General features: G+C 32.1%; 2 protein-coding genes across 3 annotated transcripts in view; both read right to left on the bottom strand.

Annotated features, from left to right (window-relative positions):
- Positions 1-10219, bottom strand: part of LOC125056552 (cadherin-23) — a 31931-nt gene extending 21712 nt beyond the window's left edge. The window contains exons 1-5 of the mRNA XM_047659702.1: positions 10053-10219; positions 3370-3574; positions 2890-3033; positions 1880-2028; positions 104-232 (exon numbers count right to left, since the gene is read on the bottom strand). Coding sequence (XP_047515658.1) covers positions 104-232; positions 1880-2028; positions 2890-3033; positions 3370-3574 — 627 coding nt within the window. The 5' untranslated portion in view covers positions 10053-10219. The remainder of the gene's footprint in view (positions 1-103; positions 233-1879; positions 2029-2889; positions 3034-3369; positions 3575-10052) is intronic.
- Positions 10220-14846: 4627 nt separating this feature from the next.
- On the bottom strand, positions 14847-20418 carry LOC125056790 (arrestin domain-containing protein F-like). 2 transcript variants are annotated; one of them, XM_047660077.1, is made up of 2 exons: positions 19803-20396; positions 14847-16893 (listed from the first exon to the last, which is right to left on the bottom strand). In XM_047660077.1, the coding sequence occupies exons 1-2, from the start codon at positions 19962-19964 to the stop codon at positions 14974-14976; spliced, it is 2082 nt and encodes a 693-aa protein (XP_047516033.1). In that variant the 5' UTR covers positions 19965-20396; the 3' UTR covers positions 14847-14973. The 2 variants fall into 2 exon arrangements, with proteins under 2 accessions (XP_047516033.1, XP_047516032.1); XM_047660076.1 differs by lacking the exon at positions 14847-16893 and adding an exon at positions 16900-19025 and having other exon boundaries at positions 19803-20418.
- Between the last annotated feature and the right edge of the window lie 973 nt (positions 20419-21391).

The following is a 21391-nucleotide window of genomic DNA, read 5'->3' as shown; positions in this document are numbered from 1 at the left end:
AAATAAATCCAATCTTCAGGGCGTTTTGTTAAAGGTAATCAATACATCCAAACCGAACTATGATATGATTATGTTTATTATCGTTATAAAAAAAATTTTTTACCATATCAGTAACGATACGAAACGTTGAGCAGGCTTCGAAATCACTTCCTCTCTCCTTAATAGAACAAGTCACTCGGATCTTCGCATTTTCATCTTCATCCAAATCAGTCACCAATATTTTAGGAGATACCTGTAACAGTTATAGAAAACTTTTATATTTTTCAATACTTTTCCTTATAGATTATTAATATTAGTTAGAAAGACTCCAATGACAAAATATTTTACAATTTATTGCGAATAATTAAATAAAATTGTGATAGAAAAAGTAAATAAAATTTTATATGGACAGTTTTATACAGTGGTACCTCGATATTATTATTATTAAAGCTTTACAAAAATTGGTTAGTTACTATTTCTTGATATGAGTATTGGTTGTATTAGTATATGTTGTACATTAAGTTAGTATTTTTTCTTTTTATTGGCCTAGTATTACATGGCCCCTTTTAGGGTAAAACCCTCCAATTTTTTTATGTAATAAGAGGCAAACGGGCAGGAGGCTCACCTGATGTTAAATGATACCGTCGCCCATGAACAGTTACATTTCCAGAAGGCTCGCAAGTGCGTTGCTGGCCTTTCAAGAATTGGTACGCTCTTTTCTTTCTAAGTCGAATTGGTTCAAAAATACTTCATATTTTTCCATTCCACTTTTTTTCTGATTTTTTCAGATCTAATTGTCTTGTTTTGGATGATAGGGATCTTACGTAGCAAGTGCATAATTTTAATTGTTGTGACGTGGAGCACCTTTTTTTTATTTTTAGTACTGTTCTGTTCTTAGTTTTTTAAATGTAAAGGAGGGTTGGTCGCTTTCCCCACGGGGACCAGCCGGACTGGGGAGTATTTTGTTTTCTTTTTTTGTTGCTAGATTCTCCAGGTCTTGACGTTGAATTCGTTCTGGAGGTATATTATAGGTTTTGTTTATTTATTATTATTTTATTTCAATTAATTTACTTCTGTGTTAATGAAGTATTAATTTAATTATTTAAAAATGAAAATGTTAATAATATATAATAAAAATCATGAATAAGGCATACTTGGATAGATTTCGGTGGACAAATTGACACAATACATCTTAATACAAAGCAACTAAGACGTTGCGATAATTTAAAGACAATGAAACAGCATTACAAATAGTGGTCATGGGTTTTAGTTCATGGGCAATCAAACAACGCTTTCAACTGTTTAGTAGAAACAATCAGTTATTCTTATTTATTTATTTCGTAATCCTACAGCTAACATAAATTATATATAAAAACAATATACTAAAGATGAGATGGAATACATAATATGTATATTGTATATATAAAAAGATTTAAACGTTTACAAAGTTCAAATTGTTACGCCATGGTCATCAAACTATTTAATGACCTTACTAGAAGTTATAGATCACTGCCGTGTAGTACTTTTTTGTCTTTTGCCTTTATAGCGAGCATTTAGACCATAAGTTTGATAACAATTATTAATATCTTAACTTATAATTACGACATTATGTTAATGCTTTTATTATATGACTTTAAATGAAAATTAATATGACAACCCTATTTTTATATGGCTGATTGTGCGGATTTTTATAATCGATCTAAATGTACCACTTTCTTTGCAAATAAACGATTTATTTATAACATGAAATAATCTAAAACTGTTAAATACATTTAACTTTAACTAATTCGGCGGTGTTGTGTGATGGTGTGAAAGTGAGCCATACCCTCACTTTCACACACTACGTGTGTTTGTGTGGTATGCTCCTGATGCCTTATTTTATTATTCTATTTATTCCTACCTCAATTTCATTTCCTACACTCGTAGCTTCACTGATATTGACGATGTATGGCCTGTTATGGAAGACTGGAGGATTGTCGTTGACATCTCGAACAGGTATAACGCGGCGAAGTGATACGGTGTTAGGTTCTGTATCGGAAACACCTTCATCTGTAAAAAGATTGCAAATTTTACCAAAAAAAATTGTTTAAGACGATTGGTTATGAGTTTTGCTTTGTAGTTTCAGAATTATCAAGACGGGTTTATCGGGGTTTAGCTAAATACAATACAATTTATGAAGATGTAGACTTATGAAGTTTCTTTTCCCTTTTTGATTAGAAAATAAATTTTGAAAAATAAAATAAACAAATTTCAAAGAAGTTTTTAAATTCGACCAATTTTTGCATTCCAAAAAAATTCTTAAAGAATATTATAAGTTTCATAGTGGGATGGTTGAAAAAAAATCATCATAAAAAAAATACGTATTTGCGTTCATTTCCACTAGAGGTTAATCATAACCCGAATATAAACAAATCTACAACCTCACTTTTTCTCTTTTTTCGCTGTCCGCTTCACGAGAAATGCCCCAGGAGTAACAATTTCTTTAAAATATTTAGTTGGCCCTTGGTCTTTAAGGCTTGGTTTTTAAGGAAATAGCAAAAAGGTTAATCGACATCACAGGAGACCGAAGAGATGGCAGCTACCTCGGACAAAGAATTAGTCTTGCTATTCAAAGGGGGAACGCTGCCAGAATCTTTGGAATCTTGTCTAATGCTTTTTAATAGTATTTTTTAATTAGTATATTTTAAGGTTAATGACAATCAAATGACAACAATAAGTTGTCATTTTATTGTTTACTTTCAGTTTTCTTTTTTATTATCTTATATGCTTAATTATGTTTATTGTTTCGTATATTTTGTTTAACAAATATTTGCTTTGTATATTGTCTAAGTGTTATTCTATAATATGTAAATATAAATAAATAAGACTCGTCCGTCCATTTAACGGGAAGGGTATTCTGATATATTTTACCTGTTATACTAATAACAACTTCGAGAGACGCCTGCTCTTCTCTATCAAGTCTCTTGGCTAACGTGACCACTCCAGTTACCGGGTCCACGCTAAAGTATTGTCCAGAAATGGAATACCGCAGTTGGCTATTCTCTGGATCAATACCTGGAAACAGATTACACATATAAGCGAATTTATTAGGTAATGATATGAACAATGTTGTTTTTTATAATTGGCTATTAAGTTATTACTTTGTACACATGTAATTAATATAATTTATTAGCTTACTTTTATAGAACAGGGGGCAAACGGGCAGCAAGCTGATGTTAAGTGATACTGCCCATGGGGCAAGCGAGTGCGCTATTAGAATTGGTACTCTCTTTTCTTGACGGACCTTGAAGGACCCTAAGTTCGGAAATACAGCTTTATATTTGTTAAATAAAATTAATATCTATATTATACAAGTGCATAATTATTTGTCCATTCTTAAACAGGATATACCTTTTAGCTGATACACCGGAGTCCCAACAGCGGTGTCTTCGGCTATACTAAACTGTGACATGTCCCCCGTCTGGGGCACGAAATGCGGGGCACGATTAACAACCTGTGCCCCACAGAGAACACTTAATAATAATAGTATTAGCAGAGGCGCCGGCTCACTGAATAGTGTTGCAGGTTTTCGTCTTTGGAAAATTATTTCCGCCATCTGGAAAATTAATATTTTTTTAGGTGCATGAGTTTATTGCCATTTCTTCTCTTCCGTTCTACGCCATTGATTTGAGAACTAGCAGTAAATGTAAAATTAGAAGCATTTCATATATTATATATACTATTTTTTTTTGCCGTTCATAAGTGTACATTGTGTTACCTATATGAATAAATGATTTTGACTTTGAGTGTTGGTCTAGTGACTTCAGCGTGACTCACATCCCTGAGGTCGTAGGTTCGATCCTCGGCTGTGCATAAAGTGACTTTCTGTCTATGTGCGCTTTCAACATTCCCTCGAACGCAGAAGGAAAACATCGTAGGGAAACCGGCTTGCCTTAGACCCAACAAGTGGTGTATCAGGCACAGGAGGCTAATCACTTACTTGCCTATTAGATTGACAAATGATCATGAAACAAATATATAAAAAGGTTGTAGCGCCACTCAAAAACAAACATTCAATTGTATTTTTTTTTTGTAAATGAAAAGTCACCTGATTTATAGTTCTTATAATGAAGTTGAATATTTATTTATTAATACTTCGTTGCAAGTATACAGAAATACAATACAATTATAATAATTAAATAAAAAGGAAGGCAACTGGCGGCCTTGTCTATTTCGAGCGATCTCTTCCAGACACTGAGAAAATATATATAATTAAACTAGCAGACTCGGCTAAGCGTTGCTGTGGCTAAGGTATTTGTTATATTACATAGTATTAAACTATTCACGGTCGGAGAACACCAGTCATGGGGACCACGATGCTTTTTTGGTGGTTATGCCATTAAATTGTAGCTTATGTGAAACGTTGGCACTTTCAACACAGCGCCATCTGTTAGAATTGTGACTATCAAATAATAAACAAATATTTTGCAATAAAATAATATTGCGGGTATAAATTGAGATGTAAGCTTTTCTATCTTTTAAGTTGGATCAAACTACACACGGTGTGCAAATTTGATTGATATCGGTTCGGTGGTTTTGGAGTCCATAGCGGTCAAACAACGTGACCCGTAATTTATATATATATTAAGATTATATAAGGTCGCAAGAAGTGATTTACATTGTTAATTTAGTACTTTACTGTGACTCAGGTGCACATAAATTAATTAATAAATAGCCTCGTACTAATGATTAATTATCTAAATAATGAACTTGAAAACTTTTAATTAATTATCTAATCGAGGCTCGTGTCTAATTACAGCGAAACGCACTTGAAATTTTATTGCTGTTTTTTGAGAAAGTATAATTATAATAATATTAACATAATAATGTGAAAATAAGTTTGCTTATCTACCGTTAAACGATACTATATATAGGATATCATATCTTTAATTATATTAAATATCGTTTATTAAAATCTAAACACCAGCATCAAGTATACATTATTTACAATTTTCTTAACCTACATAGTAAAAATAATAATTATTAAAAATTAATAAAAAGAAAATAAACAAATTTAAAAGTTTGGTATTGCAATATTTATTCGTTGAGCGAGGAAAGCACCAGCTCTGGAGTCACCGCTTATATCTACGAGGCGCCAACTTAAATCTTTAATTAGCGCCTGTGGACTTGAACTCCACGACCCAAGAGTCTCTACTCCATAGGGAACAAAATCAAAGTTGGAGGGAAGACTCATATTTGAGAGGTTTATTATTTTCCGCCTGATCTGCGCCCATCTGTACCATTTTTCTTGACTAAGTGTTTCGTATGTATATGTTTTGGCTTTGTATATATTGTCCAAATGTCTTTTATAATATGGAAATGTACAGCTGTAAGATTATTTGTAATAGTACGGGAGGTAGCAACGTTTTCGAGAAAGAATTTCAGGTCAGCTGATTTTGTGACATGTCGTCCTTCTTGCACTTCCGGTTAGAGTCTGGGCAATCTGGCTGGCGGTAGCGGTTGCGTTCATTAGTGCGCATCCTATCTGTCCAGGTAATAATCCTGGATTTTAAAAGCATTTTAAGAAGCGTAATTTTTAATTTTTCGTTTTTAAATACGTCTACCTGACATACTTTTTTTATTGCCAGACATTTTTCACGTTGCTAACTATGTGCCAGACGCGATTTTAAGTTTTATTTTTATAAAAATTTCAAAGCATTTTAGAATGTCTGTAATTTTAATATTATGTTATTTAAATATAATAAAAACTGAAAATGAATTTGCCAGACATTAATTCGATTGTTAAGTCTTGAATTAAAATGATAAAGTATTGCAGTATGATGAAGCATTGCATTTTAAGAAGCGTAATTTTTGATTTTTCCTTTATAAATACGTCTACCTGACATACTTTTTTTATTGCCAGACATTGTTCCCATTGTTAACTATGTGCCAGACGCGATTTTAAGTTTTATTTTTATGAAAATTTCAAAGCATTTTAGAATGTCTGTAATTTTAATATTATGTTATTTAAATATAAGGAAAACTGAAAATGAATTTGCCAGACATTAATTCGGTTGTTAAGTCTTGAATTAAAATGATAAAGTTTTGCAGTATGATGAAGCATTGCATTTTAAGAAGCGTAATTTTTGATTTTTCCTTTTTAAATACGTCTACCTGACATACTTTTTTTATTGCCAGACATTTTTCACGTTGCTAACTATGTGCCAGACGCGATTTTAAGTTTTATTTTTATGAAAATTTCAAAGCATTTTAGAATGTCTGTAATTTTAATATTATGTTATTTAAATATAAGGAAAACTGAAAATGAATTTGCCAGACATTAATTCGGTTGTTAAGTCTTGAATTAAAATGATAAAGTTTTGCAGTATGATGAAGCATTGCATTTTAAGAAGCGTAATTTTTGATTTTTTCATTTTTAAATACGTCTACCTGACATACTTTTTTTATTGCCAGACATTTTTCACGTTGCTAACTATGTGCCAGACGCGATTTTAAGTTTTATTTTTATGAAAATTTCAAAGCATTTTAGAATGTCTGTAATTTTAATATTATGTTATTTAAATATAAGGAAAACTGAAAATGAATTTGCCAGACATTAATTCGGTTGTTAAGTCTTGAATTAAAATGATAAAGTTTTGCAGTATGATGAAGCATTGCATTTTAAGAAGCGTAATTTTTGATTTTTCCTTTTTAAATACGTCTACCTGACATACTTTTTTTATTGCCAGACATTTTTCACGATGCATGAATTATTCATAACTTACATTTAGTAATTAGGACAATTTAAATAAAGTGTTGATTATTAATTTTAATCTAATTTTATATTCCTTTTTATGCTCGTACTACAAGCATTATACTGCAATACTTTTTCATTTTAATTCAAGGCTTAGCAATCGAATTAATGTCTGGCAAATTCATTTTCAGTTTTTCTTATATTTAAATAACATAATATTAAAATTACAGACATTCTAAAATACTTTGAAATTTTTATAAAAAAAAAACTTAAAATCGCGTCTGGCACATAGTTAACAATGGGAACAATGTCTGGCAATAAAAAAAGTATGTCAGGTAGACGTATTTAAAAAGGAAAAATCAAAAATTACGCTTCTTAAAATGCAATGCTTCATCATACTGCAATACTTTATCATTTTAATTCAAGACTTAACAATCGAATTAATGTCTGGCAAATTCATTTTCAGTTTTTATTATATTTAAATAACATAATATTAAAATTACAGACATTCTAAAATGCTTTGAAATTTTTATAAAAATAAAACTTAAAATCGCGTCTGGCACATAGTTAGCAACGTGAAAAATGTCTGGCAATAAAAAAAGTATGTCAGGTAGACGTATTTAAAAAGGAAAAATCAAAAATTACGCTTCTTAAAATGCAATGCTTCATCATACTGCAAAACTTTATCATTTTAATTCAAGACTTAACAACCGAATTAATGTCTGGCAAATTCATTTTCAGTTTTCCTTATATTTAAATAACATAATATTAAAATTACAGACATTCTAAAATGCTTTGAAATTTTCATAAAAATAAAACTTAAAATTGCGTCTGGCACATAGTTAGCAACGTGAAAAATGTCTGGCAATAAAAAAAGTATGTCAGGTAGACGTATTTAAAAAGGAAAAATCTAAAATTACGCTTCTTAAAATGCAATGCTTCATCATACTGCAAAACTTTATCATTTTAATTCAAGACTTAACAACCGAATTAATGTCTGGCAAATTCATTTTCAGTTTTCCTTATATTTAAATAACATAATATTAAAATTACAGACAGTCTAAAATGCTTTGAAATTTTCATAAAAATAAAACTTAAAATCGCGTCTGGCACATAGTTAGCAACGTGAAAAATGTCTGGCAATAAAAAAAGTATGTCAGGTAGACGTATTTAAAAAGGAAAAATCAAAAATTACGCTTCTTAAAATGCAATGCTTCATCATACTGCAAAACTTTATCATTTTAATTCAAGACTTAACAACCGAATTAATGTCTGGCAAATTCATTTTCATTTTTTCTTATATTTAAATAACATAATATTAAAATTACAGACATTCTAAAATGCTTTGAAATTTTTATAAAAATAAAACTTAAAATCGCGTCTGGCACATAGTTAGCAACGTGAAAAATGTCTGGCAATAAAAAAAGTATGTCAGGTAGACGTATTTAAAAAGGAAAAATCAAAAATTACGCTTCTTAGAATGCAATGCTTCATCATACTGCAAAACTTTATCATTTTAATTCAAGACTTAACAACCGAATTAATGTCTGGCAAATTCATTTTCAGTTTTTCTTATATTTAAATAACATAATATTAAAATTACAGACATTCTAAAATGCTTTGAAATTTTTATAAAAATAAAACTTAAAATCGCGTCTGGCACATAGTTAGCAACGTGAAAAATGTCTGGCAATAAAAAAAGTATGTCAGGTAGACGTATTTAAAAACGAAAAATTAAAAATTACGCTTCTTAAAATGCTTTTAAAATCCAGGATTTTTACCTGGACAGATAGGATGCGCACTAATGAACGCAACCACTACCGCCAGCCAGATTGCCCAGACTCTAACCGGAAGTGCAAGAAGGAAGACATATCACAAAATCAGCTGACCTAAAATTCTTTTTTTTCAAACGTTGCTACCTCCCGTACTATAAATAAATAAGTAAAATAATCCTTTTTTTTTTAAATGCCTGTCGCATTAATACCAGTATTTTTTCTTTATGTACCCAATGTTTACGTGTGCTAAGGTAGTGCCAAGCTTTTGTTATTAAAAAAATATGTAATGCCAAAAACTATCCTAATTCTAGACATGCAGACACGGATCACATTTTTGCTTCTAACTTCCATAAAAGAAAGAATTTCTTTGTCTTTATACACGTGGGAAGTCAGCCTTGTTTGACTGACACATCTACGTTAATTTTTGGATAGAGATAAATGTGACTTCCGTCAATCAACGTATAGAATTTTGACATACTGGAGTTATAGTTCCTGCCAAATCACGTTTCTGAATTTTAACCGAATACGAAGAAAAATCGTTGAACGATTCGATTGGTGCGAAATCGGGGTTATTAGTTAGTTTTATATTATCCTACCGACTCTGTGTCAAAACAGAGTACAAACCCTTCTAGCCTAGCTATAGGCATAACTTCTGAGCAACTATACCGACTGCCTGTTGTATTTGTAAGAACTGCTTGATTAGCAGAGTAGCAGTGTAATTATAGAGGGTCACATGCCCCTAGACTTTGTCAGTACCGCCATGAATTCCTTACACTGATCCGAATCATCCCCAAGAACTAAGAGTTGTACATATTTGTTTTATATTAAAATTTGGAGTTTTAGTAGTTGATTTAACTAGTCGACTTCCGCGTTATATCGCGGTGGAGATTCGAAAAAATATATCGGAAACGATAAAAAACTTATGAATCTTAGGAAGTAGGGTTCAACCGATACAAGTCAATGCACTGTGGGAAGTGCCGTGAGAACCTAATTAGACGCTATAAGTTATCATACAAAATGATAAACAATAGTTTTTGTAATCGTGTTACGTGACTTATTTCTACATAACTTTGAATACTGATTTAGCAATTGTTGGATCGTGTTACAGATAAAAATGCCTAATAATGAAATGTATGTCTAAAACAGCTGGGTACTATGCAATTATAACAGGGCCAGGTCTATATTAAGTTGATTTTTAAGGACAATTAAGACTTTCGATATCAGGTACACTGGACACAGAAGAATTGTTTTCCCGATACGGATTACATCTACTAACATGTACTACAGGGATTAAAATGTCAAAATATTTGATAAATTTCACCCCATTTTATAACTAAGTACTTAACAAAAATATTTTAACTGTTATTCTCATTTAAATACGAAACAGTTGGTGTCCAAAATATATTTTTAAATAAAAATGTTATGAAAAGTTGTATGGCCAATTACGTTAAATAAGTTTCGATTAATTTAATGCAATAACTTCCGTTTAAAGCTTTATATTTGTCAACCACATTTTTCATTTGAAATTACGAAAGATCCTTGATGACTAATAAAGTTCGACTTACCTTTTATTTTTTTTCGTAACGGTATTTTTGAAAAAAATCCAAAACTTAAACACTATATTACTAATATCACTTGTAACACATTTTTAATAAATTTTCGCGTTAATAAAAATAATAGTTATAACAACACATCTTTTATCTTGCCAAGACACGACTGTTTTAAAACTGTCAAAAACTTGCACTACCGGTTCTGACTGTTTTGATATAGGCATCTCTTTTACACGTGAGTATCATGTTTCTATGTTAGAAAGAGATAAATATAACTTGTCAGTTTTTCTTAATTTTATTGCAGATAGCGCCTTTTGCACGGGTAAAAGTAACGGTGTAACTGCGTGAGGTGAGATGAATGTATAAGGTCACATCTTGGTTAGAGTGAGACAAATGCAGGTCATAACGTATGGAGAACGGAATAGTTGCATTAAGGTCACGGGAACGAAAAGCCTGCGTAGACGCATAGCTAAGGTTTCTTGGGCAATGGGTAAAAAACACAATGATATTGGAATTTATTCTCCTATTCTCTCTCGATTTTATACTAACAACAACTTATATTAACAACAACTTTTTTTATTACGTTTAATTATTTTTAATACAATTTTATTCTGGACATATCGTTTTGACTTGTTTAAATATTATTTAAAAATACATATTATTAAGTTGTTTTTATTTTCACATTTCATTTTATAAAATTTCAGTTTGTCCTGATTTCTGGACTTTAGAGATTATCTTTTATACCTTTGGATTTTAACCTTAGACGACGATTTCTCCTGAATTTGTTAAAAATGTCTTCGGGAAAAAGATTTTCTATATTGAGATATGGAAGTTCTCATACTATACTATATAGTATACTCATAATTTATCAGTTTATTACATATATATTTGGTTTCACCTACTTAGTTTTGTATATAAGCTTTTATATATATTAAATTTCAAATCATATCTCTCTAATACTTTGTTTTCAATGGAAATGCTAATTTCAAGCCAACACTGTTTTTTTCTTAATTTCTAAGTATTCTAATAAATAAAGGTATTTTTAATATTATTATTGTTTACATGCATGTTAAGGCATTACATCAAAAATTCTATTTATCTCAATTTGTCATAGCCCAGTTTGCTTAAGGGTCCCCGCACATGGGCCACCGGCCACAACCACAAAACGCCGCCACTGGCATATTTCCTGTAATTTTCATACATTTTATATGGACTCGCCGCACACGGTGGCGCCGGTGGCGGCCACACGCTACAAATCGTCGAAGCTTGCTTCTTGTGGCTCGCACCGGCCACTAAACGCCGACACAAAAAGCCACCACACGCCACTCGCGCGATTCCGTGCCCCTCTCTCCCTTGCCTCAGTTAACCTGAAGTTGACGGTAACGCACGCACGTAGTCTGTGGTTCATATAGGTAGTTTAACGGACGTGATGTCGCCAGTCACATCCTGCCAAGCCACAGCCAAAGCCAAAGCCAATGCCAAGCCATGCCATGTCGACCAACCCTCCAACCAACCGCCATGCCTGCCAACCGCAAATGCGGTTAGCAGTCTAGTCTTTCCGCAAGTGCGATGCTTTTCCGCATGTTGGTGTCGTGGTGCTTTAATCCAGCATATAATAGAGCATGTAGTTCCCAAAACGTACCTATACTTAAACGAAAATGTTTGAAAAACATTTTAGGATGGTTTAAAAGATTATCGAAATGTTCGTTGCATTTGTGTACATTCGTTAAAATTGGATGTATCCAATAAGTACGGTTTCGTCTTCTACGACGACGTCTTTTTATCAACAGTAGCGCAATTAAACCTTCTTCGTAAGAGTCCATTATGATACTGCAGGCAAGGGTTAAAAAAAGTAGCAGCCACCGACCGCAAGTGTCGACCACCGGCCACAAGTGGCTGTCGCGCGCTTCAGCTACCTTTGTAGCCGCTTCTAGCTTCTCGTGGCGGCGTTTGTGGCTGTGGCGTGTGGCCCGTGTGCGGCGACAGTAACATACTTAGACATTAGGTTTTTTGAATAACTTAACTTATTTGGAAGGTATCTAAGATTTCCCAATTTTTTTATTAAGTAAGAGATAAAAAGAAAATAGAAGTAGAAATATGGCAGGAAAACTTTACCTGAAACAGAAAGCATAAAGGTAATAATAATGATGTCTAATTTAAAACCTGGCCTTAAAAAAAATATATTTTAGCGACTAAAAACAGAGAAAACTGTGCTTTTAAATATTTGCTTTAACATTGAAAAGTAATAAATTATATTTTATTAGTTACATTTACTCCCATTATTATATTTCTAAAATTACTAATTAAAATATATGCTTTGCTTAATGTCTTAGTGTAACACCCAGTTCGATTATCTTTGGTTATCAAATTGGTCGACGGTAATTTAAAATTCTATGCCTACGCGGGTTTGGTAGTATAATAGTTAGCACAACTATCTCCAGGCGGCGCTAGTGCGCTACAATGTTGAGTGGCAACTCTACAGGAATTTATCTATAGGAATATATAAAGTACTGTATGACAAACAACTAGAACGTGCCGAAAACTATAGCCATGACCCTCTATTTCTATATAACTTATACGAATATTGTATGCATTATGTATGTAAAACTTTTCAATCCCTTTCCGTTTGCAAAAGAATATTTCACCGTTAGTACGTATATTTTCGTAGCTGTCATAATTCCTGAGCACATATTTCGAAAATTAAAAAAAAACATTCATACGAAGCCGGGAGAGGCCCCTTGTATTTATATGATAATATAAATGTATGTAGTTTAATAATTGAACATAATATTATGTGAAATGTCGTTCAGTAAAAGTATTAAATATATTATGTAAAACAATAGATAAACAATATTTTTTTTAAGTAAGTATAACATATAACCACGTGGTTAAAATCGATTTATAACCCTTTTAATTTTTTTATGTCGGTTAATATAAAACAAAAATATACTACATATTTGAAATATGTACGCACATGATTAGCTCACAAGCGCCTTACGTTAGGTGAGATGTGAAATTTGCGTTATTTTATCAGAAGGTGTTTTCATTTGCAAATAAAATTCTGGCATTAAGTTTTGTATTGTAAGTATGAAATTTATCTTAATTCAAATAATTCTCATTATTAAGACAAATACGAAAATACTTATGGACTTTATATTTATTTCACATATTTTTTAATTTTCAGTAAAACTACTGTAGTTTTTTAGTAAACTTTGCTATCTTTTATATTATATAAAATACCAACATGTTATTCATTACATACCTTTTATTAACCAAATACTATACCTATTTATATAATGGTATCCTTTTTAACTTTTATTATTGAGTGCTGTTTGTGAGTAGGTATTATATAGGTTTATTTACATAATTCCACAACGAACCACAAAAGAGTGTATAATGATTAATATTATGTTTGTATACGGCTATGCGAGCTCACCCAAGCCACGGAGCCATTTACCGACAACTTACTAGCTTACAATTGAGACTCCTAGAAAAAATGCCTGAAACCTTTCAATCTCCTCCGAGATACCAAATCACCTAATTGTAATATAGGCAAATTTGAATTAAATTAAAGTTTTGATTTACTTCTAATTACATAGCCTTGGTTATTTTGCAATATTCTTAGTGATCCTTAACATAAGTAAGCTTACCACGCAGCTGCAATCATGATTTTAAATCCAACATTTAGTTTTCATGCTACGTTATTCCAAGTTTGCGACATCATCGCTATATGGAACTTGGGATTCGTAATAAAATAACATTTGTCAGTTCGCTAGTCAATTGTTAAGTAATTATTGATTCTATTACTCGATCTTGGAGTTGTTTGGTAAGTTTATGGGCGAGCTCCTGCACGTACGCCCTTGCTCCATTAAAAATCACATGTTATCTATTTAGGATGTGACTTAGTACATACCATTACATTTGCATGTTATATGTAACTGCGCTCGAAAGTTTGAACTGAATAGTTAATTATCTAAAGCAACAATTATCTTATATCATGAATGAATTAAAACATAATTAGTGTTTTTAATACTGCCGTGATGGAGCGGTGTCGTACGAGTACATGCACGCTTTGTATTTTGTAACTAGACTTTTCCTGTGACTCTATCTACCTTTTGATGTGAATAAATTTGAGAAACTTAAGACTTAATATTTTTTGCTTAATAGTTATTTTTAATGTATTTTAAAGTCGGTTCAGTTAAAAAAAGGAATTTATAATACATTTGCACGTACAGAGAAGAAAGACAACAAGGGGGAGGTAGACTCTAAAATTACATATGTTAGGATTAGAGATTGATGATACCTTTTTTTATTATTGGGAAATCAATTTACAGACTCGCCGGGGCAACTTGTTAAAGTGATGCGGGGTGTGGGGCTCGGTCTGTGAGGTGCAATGCCACTTAAGCCAAACAGCCCTATCTGCTCGCTATAGACGGAGGGCATAATTACAGTTTCCATTAATCCTTGTCCCGGTCAAGAGCGTCTGCTCCGCTAGGTTGATAATACTAATCGTGTAATAAATTTAAGAGTAATAATATTATATAATTATTTTATATTAGATCACATTCTAAGGACCCAATCAAGATACAAGTGACAGAGATACCCACAACAAGGCCGGCAACGCACTCGCGAGCCCTCTGGCATTGAGAGTGTCCATGGGCGGCGGTATCACTTAACATCAGGTGAGCCTCCTGCCCGTTTGCCCCCTAAAAAAAAACATATTAAACTGTTTACACAGTTTTTCTTAGCAATAATTACCAGGTATGTATATTAATGTGTTAAAGCTGAAATTAAGTAAAACGAAACATGTTCTATCATATTTTTTTTTATTACTAATAACCCCTAAAAATAAGCTACAGTATATTCAATTAGTGCATATGTAACGAAATTCAAAACCCTAAAGTAAGTCGGTGGGCTAAGAAGAAGCAGAGCACAGTTAATAGTTTTCAGTCGACAATGTCCTATTTCTTTTTATTTCTACGTACATTGGTACATATGTTGATTTCTGCAACGTGATCGATGTTTCGATCTTCTTTTTTCTATACTTCTCTGAGTTTTCGTAGAATAAAGTGCTCAGTGTTTTTCGCTTACTGCTTCGATAATGCCCGTTTATTGTCGGCACGTATGTATCTCCCGGCTCATTTGTAGTTGTATTTTCTTCTATATATTCTTCGGTATATTCAATTGTTTCTGTTGTGGGTATTTCAGTTGTAGTTCCAACGATATTTTTCAGTTTTATAACTAGGGTTTTTTCCTCTTTCTCTTGTCCTTTTAATGCTGCGCTACTGTGGTCAGCTTCAAGTTTAGGTTCAATGTATTCACTGTATTTTTGTTCTAAATCGAATTCATTTATTAAACTAATGTCAGATTTTCGCATATTAAAGTTTATATATTCATCGGGAACTTTAGCATCCTCAGGACTAAACTTGATTATATCTGGCGGGTTTGTCGTTATTGACTCTGTTGAAAGGTATTGTTGATCATATTGGGTTATTGTAGGGGTGATAATTGGATATGTAGATGGAGCAGGAGTTCTATCTTGTACCGGAATAATTCCTGAACTTCCTGCGTGATAATCTTCAACATTAGATGAAGCTATGACCGGCAGTTGAATGTCATGTTTAATCGATTCTGTTGTGGTTGTGGTAGTAGTAGCAGAGTGATGTGAGTTTGGTTCTTTTAAAATACTTGAATTTTTTCTAACTGAGTATACATTGAAACGCACTACTAGTTGAGGGACGGTTGTTGTCTCTATGTGTGAAGATGTCTGAGTAGTTGTCACATCTGAATTTCTTTTCTCATCGCGAGTTTTTGAAATCTTAGGTCTAAACGATGTTCGTATTACGTGCATGTTACTATGGTTTGGCTTTTTCTTAAATTGATAAGATGGCCGCACCGTAGTAAAATAAATTTTATCAATTGGAGAGGTCCTTTTTACTTCAATACTTTCATCAAAGTTAGAAGATTGTATTGGATATAAATCAAGCATTACGCCGAATGCTCGTGGTTTATTTTCTTTAGTTGAGTGGGGTTCTCTAGCATCTACAGAATAGCTATTTTGTGCTACAGACGAATAATCACAAAAGGATCCTACACATTTTCTTTTATTAACCGGCCTAAACATGGGTATGTTATTGTTAAGATGTCTTATGTGTGATTGGAGCGTAGGAGAAAATCTATACCCATCAGCCAACAAATTTATATCTCCAGGATTCTCTGGTTTATAAACAAATAGTGGGTCTGACAGGTGATTAGATTTGTGCTCAATTCTTTGAGATGTTTGCGATTCATGACAATCCTCAACGGGCTTTATTTTTTTCTTTATAGGAGCAACGTAGACACCAGAGAATGCTATTTGTGCTGTGGACGGTTCATAAATATCTCCAAACTTTGCATGTAAAGTCTTTTCTAGATATTTTATGACTTGATTTAAGTTTTTAAGTCTTTGAGCATTGCGATAACTTTCAACCCAGCTTCGAGAGTTAAAACTTCGACTAAAAGGTGTAGGATTAGGACTACGGTATTCAAATATAAATGGCCTTGGCGTAGTTCTACGTATAGATTTATAAATTGTATGTGATGTTTCAGGCCTAATATTATTTTCTTGAGAATGTTGCTTCTTTTTTCGTAATGTCGTTGTAGATACATGTTCCGACGTCGGATCTATGTAACTTGTTTCTTGCAATGCATTAACAAGCAAAGGCATTCTTTCAAAGTAATCTTGATCAAATCCAAAATAACTCCTATCCAGTTTATCGGCAATAGGCTGATCATGCTTAAATTTATATTTAGAATTAATATTTTGTACTAAATTAGTTTCTACTACAATCAAATACTCGTAGATCAGTAGAACTATCTGAAACAAAAAATCTATAGAGTTATAAGGCGCATTATGGTGTAATTTGATTTGGGTTAAAATTGGTAGAAATAATAAGTTTTTTGTTTTATCAAATATTTTTTTTATTTAGGAATACTAGGAAGTTAAACAAATAATACATTTGAATGTCACTGAAGTAATTACTCAAAAATATAGTTATTAATGTTAGCATCATATTCTATTATATTATTAGTCTCTTCTTGCTTCCAATTGTTTCTTTGCATTTCTAAATAAGTAGGACGAGTTTTAGATAAAATAGCTTTGCTTATGTTTTTAGCATGCTCTTGAATTTTTATGAATTCCCAGTAATATAACTCAGAACTATTTGTTGGTTCGGTTTTTTGTCTTTTAGAGGGGCGGCTATTATCGTTTTTAAAATTATCAATTATGTTCTCCATTTGTTTAAAATCTTCCTCAGTAGATTCTTCGTTAGTTGATTTTTCCATTTCTTCTTCAAGTTTATCATTTTCTCGTTCAAGAGCTTCATCTCGATTAGTATCTTCATGTAATTCATTTCTATTATTTTCTGGCTTAATTGTTGGTATGTATTTTGTTTCAATATGTGTTATTGGTTCTTCAATTGAATAAAATTCAGTGTTTTTTACTGTAGTCGTTTTGTTAAAGTTTAATACAACTAATGTGTCATTTTGTAACATATGACGATTTCCTTCAAAAGAGTTCATTGCTATCACATACCTTTCATCCGATACGTTCCTTTTATAATCTTCAAAATCATATTGTGGAGGCTCAGTAGTAAATGTATTTTGATCATTTGGAGTTGTTTTTTTTACATAACTATGCGATTTAGTGGAAATAATGTTGTTTTTTACAAGTTCTAAGGTATGAGTATCTAAAATGTCAAATATATTTGATATATCATTAGGATCAGTTTGTGTATAGTCTTCATAATAATCATCAATTACAGGTGAAGCAGTAGACTCACTGATGTTCTCAAATATATTGTGTTTATTAGAGAAGTGATCGATGCTGTTATATGACTTATTTCTTTCAAAGGTACTTTTGTGCAAGTTTATATTATCATCAGATTTTGGTAATTTTTCTGGCTTTATCTGATTTTCCATTTGGGTGCTCTGTTTTTTTTCAAATAGTTTATAATTATGTAAGTTATGATTGATGTTTTTGTTTTTATTATATGTTACGTTCGGTTTTAGTAATCTTAACATATTACTTATAGCCATGTCATTCTTACTAGAATTTTTACTGGATTTTTTTAGTTTTTCTAAATCCGATTTCAAATACGCGTTAGGAACTTGAGTCTTAGTTTCATTTTGTCTGTTGGTTTTTAATAAATGTCTATCTTTTGTAGTATTAACTTTATGATTGTTAGACTCTAAGACAGTATTCACCGTATGGGTTGTACAATTCTTTACACTTTCTACCTTAGTATTAACTAAATCTGGCATCATTTTTTGCAAGCTCATCATAAGTTTACGTATTAATAAACTTATACTGGAGGAACAACTGCAATTAATTTGTTTTTCTGGTTCGATAAAATATTCGTTATTTATTTTCATTGATTTTGGTTTAGTGGTTTGCCATTTTATCATTGGGATTGTTGCCGTCTCTGAAAATTTAGATTTCTCGTATATGTTATAATCTGTTTTTACCATAGGTTGCGTTGAACCCGATGTAACTTTATCATTTATCATTTTATCAACGTAATTCATTACTCTTTCATAATCTCTTATTTTTCTAATTTTTCTAAAATAATCAAGGTTTCTAGTCGGATTTTTAAAGTAAACAATGGGTGATGTCTTGAATTCTATAGCATAAACTCTAGAGGTTGGCATTTTCATCCAGTTACGGGTATCAGCAAATATATTCTTGTGCATTTTCTCTGTTGTGTCTTCGTCTTTCAGATTAGGACTCGGGCTGGAACTGTCTTCGACGTCCGGGTCAAGATATTTATTTTTGGTGAACGCTTTTAACAGCAATGGTAGGATTTGTATTGTCGTGCGATCTAATTTGAATTTCGTTTTATGCGATGGGTCCAATTGTAATGGGTCGCTTTGATTCATTAGCCCCAACCAGTTTGGTTTGATATTATGTGCATTGGTCACGTTACTGTACTCATAGATAAGGATAATAATCTGTAATAAAATAATAAATTATTACAAAAATATAGGAACTATATTCAATCACTAAAAAAATGTTTAAATGTTTCTTTTATTTACTGATAAATATAAATAACAAAAAAAATCTTATCGATACTTGTTAATTCACAATATACGTATAAATTTAGTAACAATAATACTTACCAAGTTGTATGATAAACATTGAATTAAAAACACAATACAATACAACAAACATATTATTAAATAAACACATGTACACGTTCTCGCGAAAACTAATTTAATTTGAAGTGTTAAAATTGGAAAGATATTGAATATCAAGGAAAAACATGAATAAAATGCAAATACTTTTGGTTTCAGTGAACACCTAAAATAAATAATGTATCGCATGATATAATTTGCTTTTTACCATTATATTTAGTGACGTCTTTCTCAGCTGGTGACATTAAAATACACATAAGAATCCACGACAAAAATATCCAAATTAAAAATTATTCAAGTACTTATAATTTTATATATTTCTCAAGCCTAAAACTTTTTCTTTATGAAAAAATAGCATTTACAATCTCGGAAAAGTGAAAATTATCTTATAAATAATTAATTAACGATAATATGATGCGAGAATGCAGTTTTATCTATAGGAACTTACTCTCTCTAGTTAATTATAGAAGAACACGGAAACACAGTTTTATTTACGTATTGAGATGTTAAAAGAACTTTAATGTAAATAGTTGTTAGAGAGAATTCCCACAAATAATTACGACAAAGTTAAAGTTAAAGCGAGAAAAAACTTACAATCACAACAATAACTGTAATTGCCGTCGAAATAGCAGCACAAATGCATCCTTGCCGGAGTTGCCGCTTCCTCGAAAGCCTCAAAAACTCCTCAGTCCTTGCATCTATCGTCCTGTATAATCCAAATTGCCGTATACTACTTGTACTGCTGTTACTCGACATTTTGTCACATCACTGAGTGGTTGTTAGAAACAATTTGTTTGTTATAACGCTTGCGTCTGCGCTGAAAAATGTGAATTCTTTGTGAGTGCACACGACAATGTGTTTTCCTTTGAGATTGTTGATGTATAGTGTTGCTCGTTCACTTTCATTGGTGTCGAGGCTATATCGATGTTGCATTAGAATTTAACATAGTTTTATTTTTCGAATTCAGAATTGAGACAAATAAATGCGTGCGTCGATTACTGTAGTATACACAATATTGTATCGTAAGCTGATCGTAGTTGGTAACACAGAATGTTAAAGACAGTGGCATAACTATACCATCTGGGGCCCATGGCAAATCTTCTTTCGTGGCAATTCTTTTGATGGGGCCCTATCAGTAAAAATCGTCCCTACTCAGTTTAATTTTAATAAACTTGGATATTTTCAGGGTATACTCAATAACACGTTGTATATGCCCCACTAATAGCCATAGGCCTCCTCTCTTAGCGAGGTAAGGGTCTGCAGTCCCCACGCTAGCCCAATGCGTATTGGAGACTTCACATTCATCCATAGAACATAATATCTCTTGGGCCCTTTTGGGTCGGGGGCCCGTGGCATTTTGCCAGCCCTGCCACCCTATGGTTACGCCACTGGTTAATCATCTGATCACGTGGTCATTCATCAACCAGATGGACCGAAGTGTAAGACTCATCAAAACTAGACACTGTTATGAGACGCGCTGGAACCGGTGGAAACAGATATTCCGCTCCAGATGTATCCTTGCTGACCACGATGCTCAATCAACTGCCGACTGAAGAGAGAGAGAGAGAGAGAGATACATTCTTGTAAGTTTACGACAAATATTTAACTAGTAAATAAGCAGTAATATCTGTCTATCTATCTCTTTACCTAAAAATATAAACGACGTAAAAACATACACTCGCTCTAATAATCTTTCTATATCAATTATAATAAAGTGGAAACTACATTTATTTAGCTTGCATGTATAACCTTATATCGATGGACATAAGACCATCACTACAGCTAAGCGTCAATCAGTGGAGCGTGCCAACGGCGAACAATGTTCGCTCCTAATCCCGCACACTAAGACAGGTGAAACGGTTTTTATGTATATTTTATTCGACATTACGTGAGCTAAAATTGTTTCCTAAATTGCTGTCTTGTATTTCTTAAATTTGTTGCTTTCGTAATTACTTCCAGGTTTGCGTGAGAAATATTTAGCTGACACGAAATCATTACTGGATTTCTGAAAACTAAAGCAAAATGTTTCAATATTTAACAAATTTTATTCAAATCTATTCATACATTTTACGTTATCTCTTACATATATTTTAACACAAAGTTTTTCACAGCTATTAAATATTAAACTCATGTTTGCATATATTGCAATACTTCTAACAATAGATATCTTCCACTACAACGAT

This window comes from Pieris napi, chromosome 15 (assembly GCF_905475465.1).
Source record: "Pieris napi chromosome 15, ilPieNapi1.2, whole genome shotgun sequence".
In the NCBI taxonomy this organism is placed as follows: domain Eukaryota; kingdom Metazoa; phylum Arthropoda; class Insecta; order Lepidoptera; family Pieridae; genus Pieris; species Pieris napi.
This window is presented reverse-complemented; position numbering and strand designations above follow the sequence as displayed.

What these genes read in the sequence shown, in the direction of transcription:
- LOC125056790 (XM_047660076.1), bottom strand. Translation starts at nt 19,964, where the DNA reads ATGTCGAGTAACAGCAGTACAAGTAGTATACGGCAATTTGGATTATAC. An exon ending in TTACAGTTATTGTTGTGATT is followed by an intron (nt 19,026 to 19,802) that starts GTAAGTTTTTTC and finishes ATTTTATTACAG; the next exon opens with ATTATTATCCTTATCTATGA.